Source organism: Bos grunniens, chromosome X, assembly GCF_055505025.1.
Source record: "Bos grunniens cultivar Pamir isolate PY7600 chromosome X, Bosgru_T2T1.0, whole genome shotgun sequence".
NCBI lineage: Eukaryota > Metazoa > Chordata > Mammalia > Artiodactyla > Bovidae > Bos > Bos grunniens.
In genome coordinates, this window is record NC_141194.1 from 65,244,618 (window position 1) to 65,260,232 (window position 15,615).

At 37.6% G+C, this 15,615-nt stretch overlaps 1 protein-coding gene across 6 annotated transcripts in view; it reads right to left on the bottom strand.

The window, feature by feature from the left end:
- Positions 1–15,615, bottom strand: part of PHKA1 (phosphorylase kinase regulatory subunit alpha 1) — a 172,316-nt gene that overhangs the window by 104,985 nt on the left and 51,716 nt on the right. For all 6 annotated transcript variants that reach the window (XM_086388926.1, XM_086388925.1, XM_086388924.1 and 3 more), the window contains exon 14: positions 8,887–9,021. In XM_086388926.1, the coding sequence (XP_086245052.1) occupies positions 8,887–9,021 (135 nt within the window). The remainder of the gene's footprint in view (positions 1–8,886; positions 9,022–15,615) is intronic.

Below are 15,615 nucleotides of genomic sequence, written 5' to 3' on the forward strand. Positions count from 1 at the left end.
CCCCATGGCAGAGGAGCCTGGTGGGCTACAGTCGATGGGGTTGCAGAGTCGAACACAACTGAGTGACTAAGCATACACACACTCATTTTATAAGGCAAATCTATTTACTTTCTCCTATATTCTGTACACAATGCCATTATAATAGCATTAATAAGACTGTACTATAATTATTTGCTTATATGTCTATGTCTCTCACAGTATCAAGCCCAGTGCCTGGTACAGAAATGTGAACAATAGATCCTTATGAAAAAAAGAATGAATGAAGCAAATGAAGGAACACATTGGAAAATAAATATAACTTGCTACTTGAGTCCCTGAAATGTATGATTATTCATTAAACTGAAGTCCTGGAGACGTAGTAGCCCTCATTTCCATTGGCTAGGAAATAATAAATTAGCAACAGGCCCAAAACAGTGTATAGACTTTGAAAAAGTAATCAGTAAGGAGTTTGTTTTTGTTTGTTGGAGAGATCTGATGTGATGCAGATAGATTTCAAGGATGAAGGCCCAGAACTTGCAAGTTACCTATATCCTAGTAAGATTATGCTGAGTTTAGAACAATAGATGTGAAGAAAATGGTAAAAGGTATCAACTTCTAAGTGAAAGCCAGAGAGAATCACATTAAAGGCACCAATAGGACTTGCACAAACTCCAAACCACAGAGACTTCTAAGAAGGACAAAGAAGACAGTGACTACAAGATCAACTATATTCATGGAGTAAGATTTGGGTTAGGGCACTAGGGCTTCCTAGTGGTTCAGGGGTAAAGAATCTGCCTGCTATGCAGGAGATGTGGGTTTGATTCCTGGGTTAGGAAGATATCCTGGAGGAGGAAATGGCAACCCACTCCAGTATTCTTGCTTGGAAAATCCCATGGACAGAGGAGCCTGGAAGGCTACACTCCATGGGGTCTCAAGAGTCAGACATGACTTAGCAACTAACCCACCACCACAACCAAGATTTGGGTTAGACAGAGACATACCTTTCTTATTTCAAAAGATTTAGTGCTAGTGGACTGATATCTGGAGACTGGTATCTAGCCTCAGACTAGAGGGAATGGCCAAGGAGGTTAAAAAAAAAAACCAGAAAGCAGGTTCTGGGAAGGACTGAGGTACCCCATCCCACCTAGTAAAGCATCAATGCAAATTAATCTCAGATGTTTCAGAGTCTTGACTTGTCATTTACCACAAATAGGGTTGAGTATGTAGAAGGAATAGAGGGATCAGTAATTTGCAATATTCAAGGTAATCTGTGGCTAGGTTTTATAAATTAATTAGGCCCTGAGACCTAATTAGGACCTGAGACCTATATTCAATAAACTTGATAATTTCTATGTGTTTATATTTTAGTATTCCATTTTTTTCTAATAAAATTTCTTTGGGACCTTCCAAACTTATATTTAATTTAAAAAGAAAAGGGATTTCCTACATTATAGCTAGAATGGAAAGGTGAGAGGAATCCATACATTCCTAAAGCCAGATGCAATGTTAGTAGCTCTGGGAGTTCAGGCCCTGCTGGCATAAAATATGAGTTCTAGGAGTGAGATAGGGGGAGGGGAGGGAGGCTCAAGAGAGAGGAGATATAATTAGGGCTGATTTTCATTGTTGTATGGCAGAAACCAACACAACACTGCAAAAGCATTTTTCCTCCATTAAAAAATAAATTAAAAATATGGGTGCTAAGAAAGACAAAGAATAATAAGCTTTGATTGCTAGTCCTTTCCTCTTTGGTTGATTCCCTCTCGATTTAGATCTACATAACTGGAAATTGTCTGGAGTAGGTTTAGTAACAAGGGAAGGAGGCTGGTTTGGGGCTGGACAAAATTTGGCTTTGCTTTATTATTATTATTTTTAATATAAATTTATTTATTTTAATTGGAGGCTAATTACTTTACAATATTGTATTGGTTTTGCCATACATCAACATGAATCCACCACAGGTGTACACACATTCCCCATCCTGAACCTCCCTCCCTCCTCTCTCCCCATACCATCCCTCTGGGTCATACCAGTGCACCAGCCCCGAGCATCCTGTATCATGCATCGAGCCTGGTCTGGTGATTCATTTCACATATGATATTATACATGTTTCAATGCCATTCTCCCAAATCCTCCCACCCTCTCCCTCTCCCTCTCCCACAGAGTCCAAAAGACTGTTCTATACATCTGGGTCTCTTTTGCTGTCTCGCATACAGGGTTATTGTTACCATCTTTCTAAATTCCATATATATGCATTAGTATACTGTACTGGTGTTTTTCTTTCTGACTTGCTTCACTCTGTATAATAGGCTCCAGTTTCATCCACCTCATTAGAACTGATTCAAATGTATTCTTTTTAATGGCTGAGTAATACTCCATTGTGTATATGTACCACCACTTTCTTACCCATTCATCTGCTGATGGACATCTAGGTTGCCTCCATGTCCTGGATATTATAAACAGTTCTGCGATGAACACTGGGGTACACGTGTCTCTTTCAATTCTGGTTTCCTCAGTGTGTATGCCCAGCAGTGGGATTGCTGGGTCGTATTGAAGTTCTATTTCCAGTTATTTAAGGAATCTCCACACTGTTCTCTATAGTGGCTGTACTAGTTTGCATTCTCACCAACAGTAAGAGGGTTCCTTTTCCTCCACACCCTCTCCAGCATTTATTGCTTGTAGACTTTTGGATCGCAGCCATTCTGACTGGCATGAAATGGTACCTCATTGTGGTTTTGATTTGCATTTCTCTGATAATGAGTGATGTTGAGCATCTTTTCATGTGTTTGTTAGCCATCTGTATGTCTTCTTTGGAGAAATGTTTGTGTAGTTCTTTGGCCCATTTTTTGATTGGGTCATTTATTTTTCTACAATTGAACAGCAGGAGTTGCTTGTATATTTTTGAGATTAATTCTTTGTCAGTTGCTTCATTTGCTATTATTTTCTCCCATTCTGAAGGTTGTCTTTTCACCTTGCTTATAGTTTCCTTTGTTGTGCAGAAGCTTTTAATTTTAATTAGGTCCCATTTGTTTATTTTTGCTTTTATTTCCAATATTCTGGGAGGTGGGTCATAGAGGATCCTGCTGTGATTTATGTCGGAGAGTGTTTTGCTTATGTTCTCCTCTAGGAGTTTTATAGTTTCTGGTCTTACGTTTAGATCTTTAATCCATTTTGAGTTTATTTGAGTGTTCTAGTTTCATTCTTTTACAAGTGGTTGACCAGTTTTCCCAGCACCACTTGTTAAAGAGATTGTCTTTTCTCCATTGTATATTCTTGCCTCCTTTGTCAAAGATAAGGGGTCCATAGGTGTGTGGATTTATCTCTGGGCTTCCTATTTTGTTCCATTGATCTATATTTCTGCCTTTGTGCCAGTACCATACTGTCTTGATGACTGTGGCTTTGTAGTAGAGCCTGAAGTCAGGCAGGTTGATTCCTCCAGTTCCATTCTTCTTTCTCAAGATTGCTTTGGCTATTGGAGGTTTTTTGTATCTCCATACAAATTGTGAAATTATTTGTTCTAGCTCTGTGAAGAATACTGTTGGTAGCTTGATAGCGATTGCATTGAATCTATAGATCGCTTTAGGTAGTATACTCATTTCACTATATTGATTCTTCCAATCCAGGGACATGGTATATTTCTCCATCTATTAGTGTCCTCTTTGATTTCTTTCACCAGTGTTTTATAGTTTTCTATATATAGGTCTTTTGTTTCTTTAGGTAGATATATTCCTAAGTATTTTATTCTTTTCATTGCAATGGTGAATGGAATTGTTTCCTTAATTTCTCTTTATATTTTCTCATTATTAGTGTATAGGAATGCAAGGGATTTCTGTGTGTTGATTTTATATCTTGCAACTTTACTATATTCATTGATTAGCTCTAGCAATTTTCTGGGGGAGTCTTTAGGGTTTTCTATGTAGAGGAACATGTCATCTGCAAACAGTGAGTTTTACTTCTTCTTTTCCAATTCGGATTCCTTTTATTTCTTCTTCTGCTCTGATTGCTGTGGCCAAAACTTCCAAAACTATGTTGAATAGTAGTGGTGAGAGTGGGCACCCTTGTCTTGTTCCTGACTTTAGGGGAAATCCTTTCAATTTTTCACCATTGAGGATAATGTTTGCTGTGGGTTTGTCAATATATAGCTTTTATTATGTTGAGGTATGTTCCTTCTATTCCTGCTTTCTGGAGAGTTTTTTTTTTTTTTAATCATAAATGGATGTTGAATTTTGTCAAAGGCTTTCTCTGCATCTATTGAGATAATCATATGGCTTTTATTTTTCAATTTGTTAATGTGGTGTATTACATTGATCGATTTCTGGATATTGAAGAATCCTTGCATCCCTGGGATAAAGCCCACTTGGTAATGATGTATGATCTTTTTAATGTGTTGTTGGATTCTGATTGCTAGAATTTTGTTAAGGGTTTTTGCATTTATGTTCACCAGTGATATTGGCCTGTAGTTTTCTTTTTTTGTGGCATCTTTGTCAGGTTTTGGTATTACAGTGATGGTGGCCTCATAGAATGAGTTTGGAAGTTTACCTTCCTCTGCAACTTCCTGGAAGAGTTTGAGTAGGATAGGTGTTAGCTCTTCTCTAAATTTTTGGTAGAATTCAGCTGTGAAGCCGTCTGGTCCTGGGCTTTTGTTTGCTGGAAGATTTCTGATTATACTTTTGATTTCCGTGCTTGTGATGGGTCTGTTAAGATTTTCTATTTCTTCCTGGTTCAGTTTGGGAAAGTTGTACTTTTCTAAGAATTTGTCCATTTCTTCCAAGTTGTCCATTTTATTTGCATAATTGCTAAGAGTAGTCTCTTATGATCCTTTGTATTTGTGTGTTGTCTGTTGTGATCTCTCCATTTTCATTTCTAATTTTATTGATTTGATTTTTCTCCCTTTGTTTTTGATGAGTCTGGCTAATGGTTTGTCAATTTTATTTATCCTCTCAAAGAACCAGCTTTTAGCTTTGTTGATTTTTGCTATGGTCTCTTTTGTTTCTTTTGCATTTATTTCTGCCCTAATTTTTAAGATTTCTTTCCTTCTACTAACCCTGGGGTTCTTCATTTCTTCCTTTCCTAGTTGCTTTTGGTGTAGAGTTAGGTTATTTATTTGACTTTTTTCTTGTTTCTTGAGGTATGCCTGTATTGCTATGAACCTTCCCCTTAGCACTGCTTTTACAGTGTCCCACAGGTTTTGGGTTGTTGTGTTTTCATTTTCATTCGTTTCTATGCATATTTTGATTTCTTTTTTGATTTCTTCTGTGATTTGTTGGTTATTCAGCAGCGCATTGTTCAGCCTCCATATGTTGGAATTTTTAATAATTTTTCTCCTGTAATTGAGATCTAATCTTACTGCACTGTGGTCAGAAAAGATGCTTGGAATGATTTCAATTTTTTTGAATTTACCAAGGCTAGATTTATGGCCCAGGATGTGATCTATCCTGGAGAAGGTTCCGTGTGCACTTGAGAAAAAGGTGAAATTCATTGTTTTGGGGTGAAATGTCCTATAGATATCAAAGGTCTAACTGGTCTATTGTATCATTTAAAGTTTGTGTTTCCTTGTTAATTTTCTGTTTAGTTGATCTCTCCATAGGTTTGAGTGGGGTATTAAAGTCTCCCACTATTATTGTGTTATTGTTAATTTCCCCTTTCATACTTGTTAGCATTTGCCTTACATATTGTGGTGCTCCTATGTTGGGTGCATATATATTTATAATTGTTATATCTTCTTCTTGGATTGATCCTTTGATCATTATGTAGTGACCTTCTTTGTCTCTTTTCACAGCCTTTATTTAAAAGTCTATTTTATCTGATATGTGTATTGCTACTCCTGCTTTCTTTTGTGTGGAATATCTTTTTCCAGCCCTTTACTTTCAGTCTGTATGTGTCCCCTTGTTTTGAGGTGGGTCTCTTGTAGACAACATATATCGGGGTCTTGTTTTTGTATCCATTCAGCCAGTCTTTGTCTTTTGGTTGGGGCATTCAACCCATTTACGTTTAAGGTAATTATTGATAAGTATGATCCTGTTGCCATTTACTTTGTTGTTTTGGGTTCGAGTTTATACACCATTTCTGTGCTTCCTGTCTAAAGAAGATCCTTTAGCATTTGTTGGAGAGCTGGTTTGGTGGTGCTGAATTCTCTCAGCTTTTGCTTGTCTGTAAAGCTTTTGATTTCTCCTTCATATTTGAATGAGATCCTTGCTGGGTACAGTAATCTGGGCTGTAGGTTATTTTCTTTCATCACTTTAAATATGCCCTGCCATTCCCTCCTGGCCTGAAGAGTTTCTATTGAAAGATCAGCTGTTATCCTTTATCCTTATGGGAATCCTCTTTTGTGTTATTTGTTGTTTTTCCCTTGCTGCTTTTAATATTTGTTCTTCGTATTTGATGTTTGTTAATTTGATGAATATGTGGCTTGGGGTGTTTCGCCTTGGGTTTATCCTGTTTGGGACTCTCTGGATTTCTTGGACTTGGGTGGCTATTTCCTTCCCCATTTTAGGGAAGTTTTCAACTATTATCTCCTCAAGTATTTTCTCATGGTCTTTCTTTTTGTCTTCTTCTTCTGGGACTCCTATGATTCAAATGTTGTGGTGTTTAACATTGTCCCAGAGGTTGTCCTCATTTCTTTTAATTCGTTTTTCTTTTTTCCTCTCTGATTCATTTATTTCTACCATTCTATCTTCTACCTCACTAACCCTATCTTCTGCCTCCATTATTCTACTGTTGGTTCCCTCCAGAGTGTTTTTTATCTCATTTATTGCATTATTCATGATTGATTGACTCTTTTTTATTTCTTCTAGGTCCTTGTTAAACCTCTCTTGCATCTTCTCAATCCTTGTCTCCAGGCTATTTATCTGTAATTCCATTTTGTTTTCAAGATTTTAGATCATTTTCACTATCATTATTTGGAATTCTTTATCAGGTAGATTCCCTATCTCTTCCTCTTTTGTTTGGTTTGGTGGGCATTTATCCTCTTCCTTTACCTGCTGCGTATTCCTCTGTCTCATCTTGTTTATATTGCTGAGTTTGAGGTGGCCTTTCTGTTCTGGCAGTTTGTGGAGTTCTCTTTATTGTGGAGTTTCCATGCTGTGGGTGGGGTTGTACAGGTGGCTTGTCAAAGTTTCCTGGTTGGGGAAGCTTGTGTCGGTGTTCTGGTGGGTGGAGCTGGATTTCTTCTCTCTGGAGTGCAATGAAGTGTCCAGTAATGAGTTATGAGATGTCAGTGGGTTTGGAGTAACTTTGGGCAGCCTGTATATTGAAGCTCAGGGCTATGTTCCTGTGTTGCTGGAGAATTTGTGTGATATGTCTTGCTCTCGAACTTGTTGACCCTTGGGTGGTGCTTGGTTTCGTGTAGGTATGGAGGCATTTGATGAGCTCCTGTCAATTAATGTTCCCTGGAGTCATGAGTTCTCTGGTGTTCTCAGGATTTGGACTTAAGCCTCCTGCTTCTGGTTTTCAGTCTTATTTGTACAGTAGCCTCAAGACTTCTCCATCTATACAGCACTGTTGATAAAACATCTCCTTTCGAAGACAATGGGCTGCTTTTCTGGGTGCCTGATGTCCTCTGCTGGCATTCAGAAGTTGTTTTGTGGAATTTACTCAGCGTTCAAATGTTCTTTTGATGAATTTGTGGGGGAGAAAGTGGTCTCCCTGTCCTATTTCTCTGCCATCTTCCGCTTTCATTATTAAAAGACCACTCTTGGCGAAAGAAAAAAGTACACACACACACACACACCATAGGCTTTGGGTTTGTAAGTGGCAATCTACTATCTAGGGTACATTCTTTATTTATATATTTACTCATTTGTGGCTTGATTTAAGATTGCATTAATTTCCAGTTGGTGCTATAACAAATTAACATAAACTTTGTAGCTTAAAACAATACAAAATTATACTCTTATAGTTCTAGAGGTCAGAAGTCCAAAATGAGCCTTATGGCTATTATGGGGTAAAATAAAAATCAAGGTGTCAAGCATACGTGGTTCCTTATGGAGACTCCAGGGGGAGAATCTGATCTTTGACTCTTCTAGCTTCTTAGAGGATAAGGCCAGTAGCCTTATTACTCTAATCTCTTGCTTCTGTCATGACATCTCCTACTTCTAGTCTGATCTCCCTCTGGTTACCTCTTATAAGAAGACTTATGACTATATTTAGTGCCCACCTGAATAACCCAAAATAATCCCCTCCACCAATCTCAGTTTCCTTAATCTAATAACACCCACAAAAATCCCTTTTGGAGTATAAGGTAATGTTCACAGGTTCCAGGGATTAGGGCCTGAATATCTTTCAGGGCCACTACTGAGCCTTCCACAAGGATAGTTTAGAAATTTTGCACATCCTTTTTTTTAAAAAGCTAACATCGTAGTAATTTGTTTAATGTGAAATTTGTAATAACTTGTGTAAATTTTTATTTTGTAGTAATTTGTTTAATGTGTCTATCACCAAATTTAATAATACATTGAATAAAAAATAAGTACTAATTAAAAATAAGTATTAGATCAAGAATTGGAATTTTAAAATATTATCAACTAATTCATTACACGACAAAGTATAAATGACCTAGAAACAAGCTCCTTGGCTATTAATCTACACAGAATTCATATTTTTCAAAACAGAAATATAGGTCCTAAGAAAGAGAAGAACATATTGGTTAAGCACACACTTGGAACGAAGATACAACATTGCCTGGTAACAATCATGCCCTTTGTACCAAAGAGTTCATAAAACACACTGAAAATTATCAACCCAGTTCAGGATATATAGGGTTAGAAACTTTGATTCCGGAGACTGTAAATTCCATTTCAGATCTAGTTAAATAAAGCAATAAAAATAAAACATCAAGAAAAAATAAAATGGAAGTAAACCAGCCTGTATTGAATAATGCTCTGATTCTAGCAGGTTAGCCAATCTCCTTACCTAGGCTGGAATAAATGTGGCTGAGAATACGAGCTGGTTGTACTCTGATGGGATATACCTCAGCAATGGTCTCCACATCAATTCCCTTGTTCTTCAAAATGGACTTGATTTCTTCTGTTTCAGCTAGAATGGAAACTGTAGGAAAGAAAAACAAGATGAGGTTAACAGAAAATTTTATTTCAAAAGGAACCTAAAGATCTCTCAAGAAAGAAAGTGAAGTAGCTCAGTCGTGTCTGACTCTTTGTGACCCCATGGACTGTAGCCTATCAGGCTCCTCTGTCCATGGGATTTTCCAGGCAAGAATACTGGAGTGGGTTGCCATTTCCTTCTCCAGGAGATCTTCCCAATCCAGGGATTGAACCCGGGAAGTCCAAAAGATCTCTCTCAAGCCACACAATATTTTTTGAAGGGAAGACAAAAAGAGAGAAGGAAGTTAAGTTATTACAAACTTAGGAAACAAGCATCATGCTAGGTACATAATGATATCTAAATGGAAAAGGAATTAAGACCTCATGACTAGAGTATTCAATTCTGTTTTTTGTCTATATACCTATGTGCTTCTAGAGAACACTATGCTTGCTTTATATCTGGGTTTCTATGTTTAAATAGAAAAAAAAGAGGCCAGGGACAGCATTATGAAGATAATAAAGAATACCCTAATGATACAAATCACCTATAGCTAGAGAATGATAGAAGGCAAGGTAAATTCAGGATAAAGAATTGAGGTGCCCTATTTGAAATTGTGTGTGGTTGTTTTGGGGAATGGGGATAACACTTTTCTAGATTCAGAGCCTGCCAAGCCTGGAAGCTCCTTTTTCATCCTCTTACACTCACATCTCAGAAGTGCTCATCATACTCACAAGGGAAAAGAAGTCCAGGCCAGCTCACTGACTCTTCCATTTATTTTCCCTTTATGGTACTGATACCTGTCTGGGGGCCAGTAATCTGAATGGAACCTCAACTGGCTTAATGCTAAGCAATAGGGGCAAACATGAGCCCTACTCCTGCTTCTCTAGTGCCGCTGTGTTGTGCTAGTTGCTCAGTCATGTCCGACTCTTTATGACCCCATGGACCCCACTAGGCTCTTCTGTCCATGGAATTCTCAAGGCAAGAACACTGGAGTGGGTTGCCATTCCCTTCTCCAGCTAGTGCCGCAAGGTGTGTTGAATTAGGTTTATGAGAAAATTAAGGTGCCATTTGGTTCATGCCAGCTTACTAGTATTGTCTATGTTGAGTTTGGGAGGCAAAAGCCTAGTTAACAAAATGCTACTCTGCATTCCTTTTCCATTATCTTTTGTATATTTTTCTATCTTGGGGAGCTCATGGTGTTGTGTTGCTGTGATCTGGGGCAGGATATGCAGGGTATTGTGATTACAAGGTCCTCTGGATATAATACTACCTTGATTACTTCTAACTGAAAAATGACAAAGATTCTCCAGGGACAATATACAAAGGTAGAATAATGGTGGGATGACAAAATCCAGGGAAACACATGTGGTTATCCTTTCATTCACTAATAAACATTTACTAAGCACTTCAACGGATAAGGCATTATGCTAAAAACTAGGGATTTAGAGATGAATAAGTTAGTGTCTCCCTCAAGGAGCTCACAGTGTAATAAAAGTGTCATATACATAAACTGATTATAAAACAAATTGCAAAGTATATATACATATGTGTGTGTGTGTGTGTGTGTGTGTATGAACATTATGAGACCCCCCAAGAGTGACACCTATCTAGTCTGAAGTTGGTAGAGGGAAGTTTCAGAAAAGACTTCCTGAAGGAGTTGATGTCTAAGCTGAATTTGAAAGAATGAATAAGTTAGCCAGGAGAAAGAAAGGAATAGGAATGAGGAAATTAATTTTATGTTGAAGATCGAAAATGATCATAAAACATGAAAACAGAAAAGAGTGTGTGTGTGTGTGTATGTGAGAGAGAGAGCAGTGGTGGGGGACAACATATATATATATATATATATATAACAATATATATTCATATTCATGCTGTAGCATGAAATATTTGAACAGTGGCAAAAACAAAAATAAACAATCCCCCACCAGCAACAAAATGAATCTGGAAAGGCAAATAGGGGTTATATCATCATGGAGAGTATGTGTGTCACTTTAAGGATTTTGCATTTTATCCTTGAGTACTGATTTCCAAATTGCATTCTCCTAAGCCCTAGGGTTCTGCAGAGAGCAATGCAGTTGGAAGCAGGAGTAGAGGGGACTAAAGGAGAGGTAAGTGAACCACATTCTGGGGCCCCCAGGAATACTTTCAACCCAACAACTCAGAATTTTATGTTTTATCAAATATTTAGAAAATGCTTACTTGGTATCACTTATGTGCTAGATACTGCCATATGCTAGAGATACAAAGATAGATACGATCCTTGGAGAAAATGACATTTGACATTGAGTCTTGCTAGAAGGCTGAATAGGAGTTATTCTGGCAAGCTGAAGGTAAAGGTAAGGAAGAAGTTGTTCCAGACAAAAATAGCATAGACAAAGACTCATGGGCAACAGAAAACCAGGCAGATCTAGGAATAATAAAAAGTCCTTTATAGCAGGAGCATGGGGTGTAAAAGGACAATGATGAGAAATGACACTGAAGACAAGGTCAGGGACCAGATCATAAAGAGCCTTGTAAGTCTTGTTAAGAAAGCTGGTAATGGGAAGTCCTTGCAGAGTTGTAATCGGGAGAATAATACATCCATATCTCTGTCTTAAAGAGAACATATTTGAGTTGCTAAAAGAATAAACTGATATACTGTAGTTGACCTACACTGAAGACAAGGAGACCACTTAAAAAGTAATGCAAGAAAGAGATGCTGATTACTTAGATTAGGATCGTGACATTGGTACTAGAGAAACTTGATGGATTTCTGAATTATTTAGAAGGTAAAGAAATCGGGACTTGTTAACCGACTGAATGTAGGAGATGAGAGAGGGGGAGATATTGAGAATGTTATTTGTGTAACTGTGAGAAAAGTGTACCATTTACTGACATAGGCAAATAGGGAGAAAAGCAGGCATGAGTGATGTAGAACTAGGAGGGTGCAACTGATTAATTTTAGACATTCTGAATTTAAAGTGCAGAAGTCATTAGCATAGAAAGAGATGAGATGAGTCAAGGAGAATGTATAGAAAAGAAGAAAAAGGGACCTAGAATATAACCTTCAGAAATTTCAACATATAAGAAATGGGCAGGTGAAGAAAAACCTGGGGGTAGGAGTAAGGGGTTCTTGTCTCATAGCTTTTATTTTCTCTATGGTATAGGAGGTGAGGTCATCTACTGAGAGGGGAGAAGTGAGGAGGCAGGAAAAGGGAAAAGGTTAGCAATGAGAGGAGGCTGAGATACAGTAACAAATATTCTGAGTAAGAAGAGCAGTGGCCTATGGACAAAACTCCCAGGAATACCAACAGTTAAGGGGCAAGCAGAAGAGGAAGCCCAGAAAGAGAAATAATAAAATTTAGGTTGAAGGAGATCTAAAAGTGTATTGTCTCACAGAAGACACAGGAGTTAAGAGTCTCAGAAACAAACAATAAGTGAAACAGAAAGACCCACTAAGAAATGGATTGAAAAATATCTACTGAGTTTGGCAATAACTTAAGCAAAAGCACTTTCAAAGGAATAATAAGCTAGTTGTAAAGGACATCAGAATGAATGAAATATAAATTAGTGGAAGTTTGGATAAGAAAGGAAGTGTAGGATAACTAGAGGATGGTAAAGATGTCAATTTACTAAAAATCAGAACCAACAGAGAAGAGTTTGAAGATGACAGGAAAGAGTGGGTTTCTAGGAAGGGTGGGGAAAAGGATAGGATCAACCATCAGAAGGGAGAGTTGGTGCTGAAGAGGAGAAAAAACAACTGCTCTGAGACTAAAGAAAAAGAGGTAAGAATGGGTGAAGATATAAATAAGATTGTGGTTGGGTTTGGGAAATTGACAAAGATCAGAACATTAAGATTATCCAGCATGAAGTAGCAGGCCAAAAATAAGGCTGAAAATAAGCAGTAGGGTTGTTGAGAAAAATGAAAATGCTGACTAATAATAAGAACAAGGACTAACAGGAAGCACTGTGGGCCTAGTTGAGTTGGAGACTGTGGATTTACAGCACTACTGCTATGCTCACTTGTTTTTTTTTTTTCCTAGAAAATTTTAGCAAGGCAGGTATAGGATCAGAAAATAAGAAAGTTGATCTGGAGCTATGATTTTCCTGTGTGGGTATAGCAGAAGTATGGTGCACTGGTGATTAAGATATTTAGATAACCAACTGAAAAGTAAGGAAGGATATTGTCATTGTTCAGTTGCTAAGTTGTGTCTGACTCTTTTGCGACCCATGGACTGTAGCCTATCACGCTCCAGTGTCCATAGTATTTTCCAGGCAAGAATACTAGAGTCAGTTGCCGTTTCCTTCTCCAAGGAATCTTCGTGACCCAGGGATCGAACCTGTGCCTTCTGCATTGGCAGGCAGATTCTTTACCACTGAGCCAACAGGGAAGCCAGGGAAGGACAGACTAGGAGAAAATAGACAAAAGTGTAACTGGGGGATGGGGCGGGGAGAGAAAACTGAAACAGTATGTAATTATGACTGGAGATTGGGACTTTTGGCATTGGAATATCTGAGGTAAAGTAATTCTAAAGTTTGGTCCTCAAAGTGAGTAGAGTAGTGGTAGAGGGAAAGGTCACTAGGGTTATGGATATCCAAGAATTCTGAGGCTAAAATATTAGATGGCACTTACTCTGATGTTGAAATCTATCACTATGGCAGGAACTGAGGAAGAAGAGGAGGCTTTAAGCCAAGTCTCAAAGTCTCGAATGAATGAAGGAGAATAACCAGGAGACTAATATAGCCAGATGGCACAAGCTTCAAAGGGGAGCAAGCTTTCTCATGGAAGGAGAATAATGGTCTTTTATATAATGTTCGTTATGTACTAAATACCTCAGAGATATCACAGGTTTGGTTCCAGATCACTGAAATAAAGTGAATATCATGATAAAGCAAGTCACACAAATTTTTAGCTTCCCAGTCTATATGTAAGTTATGCTTATACAAAACAAACTTATGGTTACCAAAAGGGATGACAGGGTAGAGGGGGGGATAAACTATTAGGAGTATGAGATTAATATATACACATTACTATATATGAAATAGGTAAACAAGGGAACTACACTCAATATCTTATAGCAACCTATAAAGGAAAAGAATCTGAAAAAGAATATATCTGTATGTGTATATATATATATACACATATATACAACTGAATCACTTTGCTGTACACTTGAAACTAATATAACATTGCAAATTAACTATACCTCAATTAAAAAATAAATAAAATTTAAAAAGAGATTTTTACACTATGCTTTAATTTATTGTGTGCAACAGTATTGTATCTAAAAACACAATGTGAATGCCTCAGTTAAAAATACTTTATTATTATTAAAAATGCTAATCATCATCTGAGCCTTCAACAAATCATAGTAGTAAAATCAAAGATCACTGATCCCAGATTGCTGTAACAAATACAGTAATAATGAAAAGCTTGAAGTTTTGCTAGAATTATAAAATCTGACAGACACATGAAGAGAGCAAAGGCTCTTGGAAAAAATGGTACCAATAGACTTGCTTGACACAAGGTTGCCATAGACCTTCAATTTGTAAACAAAACAAAACAAAACAGAATCTGCAAAGCACATTAAAATGAAGTATGCATATACACTGATAAACAAAGACTACCTTTATGACCACATAGGATGCCAAGTATAAGAAGGTTTAGAAAATACAAGGATTCTTTTTCTATATAGAATCAATTCCAACGGAGGTTGCGATTGAAATGGAGACATATTGGAGGAGCTTCACAGGAGGCTGTGCTGCTGTGCTGTGCTAAATGACCTCAGTCGTGTCTGACTCTTTGCGACTGCATGGCCTGTAGTCCGCAAGGCTCCTCTGTCCATGGGATTTCCCAGGCAAGAATACTGGGTTGGGTCGCCATTTCCTCCTCCAGGCGATCTTCCCGACCCAGGGATCAAACCCGTGTCTCCTACATTAGCTGGCGGATTCTTTACCACTGAGCCACCTGGGAAACCCTTCACAGGGAGACCTAGTATCATATTGGAGAGTGTTTTGGGGGAGTCAAAAGTCATCTGGAGTTTTCTACCCTAGGAGACCAGTATAATAGTGATATCATTGAGAGAGTTGGGAGAGGTAAAAGGATGGAAAGGAGACAAAAAAAGGTCAGTTTTGCATTTAAAGCATAAGCTATAAAGATCCTTTATATATATTAGGGCTAGAATTCTTAACATGTTTATAGAACTTGGCCCAGTGTTTTGCATAAAGTAGATAACCTCAAAATTTAAGTTAATTGCTAGGAGAAAAAAAAAATTAAGGTTTTGAACATTCTCTAAAGAGGTAATAGTTGGAGCCATGAAAGAAATGTATTATGAAGGAGGCAGCCCTAGTGAACACATGCAGGGTGTAAATACAGAAATAACAAGTATACAAGACTAAGTATACAACCATTAGGAGGATATGAGAAGAAAAAAATATTAGCAGAAAAAGCTTAGAAGGAATACTCAGAACAAAAACAGAGATAATCAGGAGACTATAATATATCATGGTGAAAATAAATGAGTTTCCAGAAATAAGAAGTGGTTAAGAGTGGTTAAACATTTGCTCATAAGTAAGATTAATAGCAATCTTGAAACCAAACAGAACCAAGTTTAGACT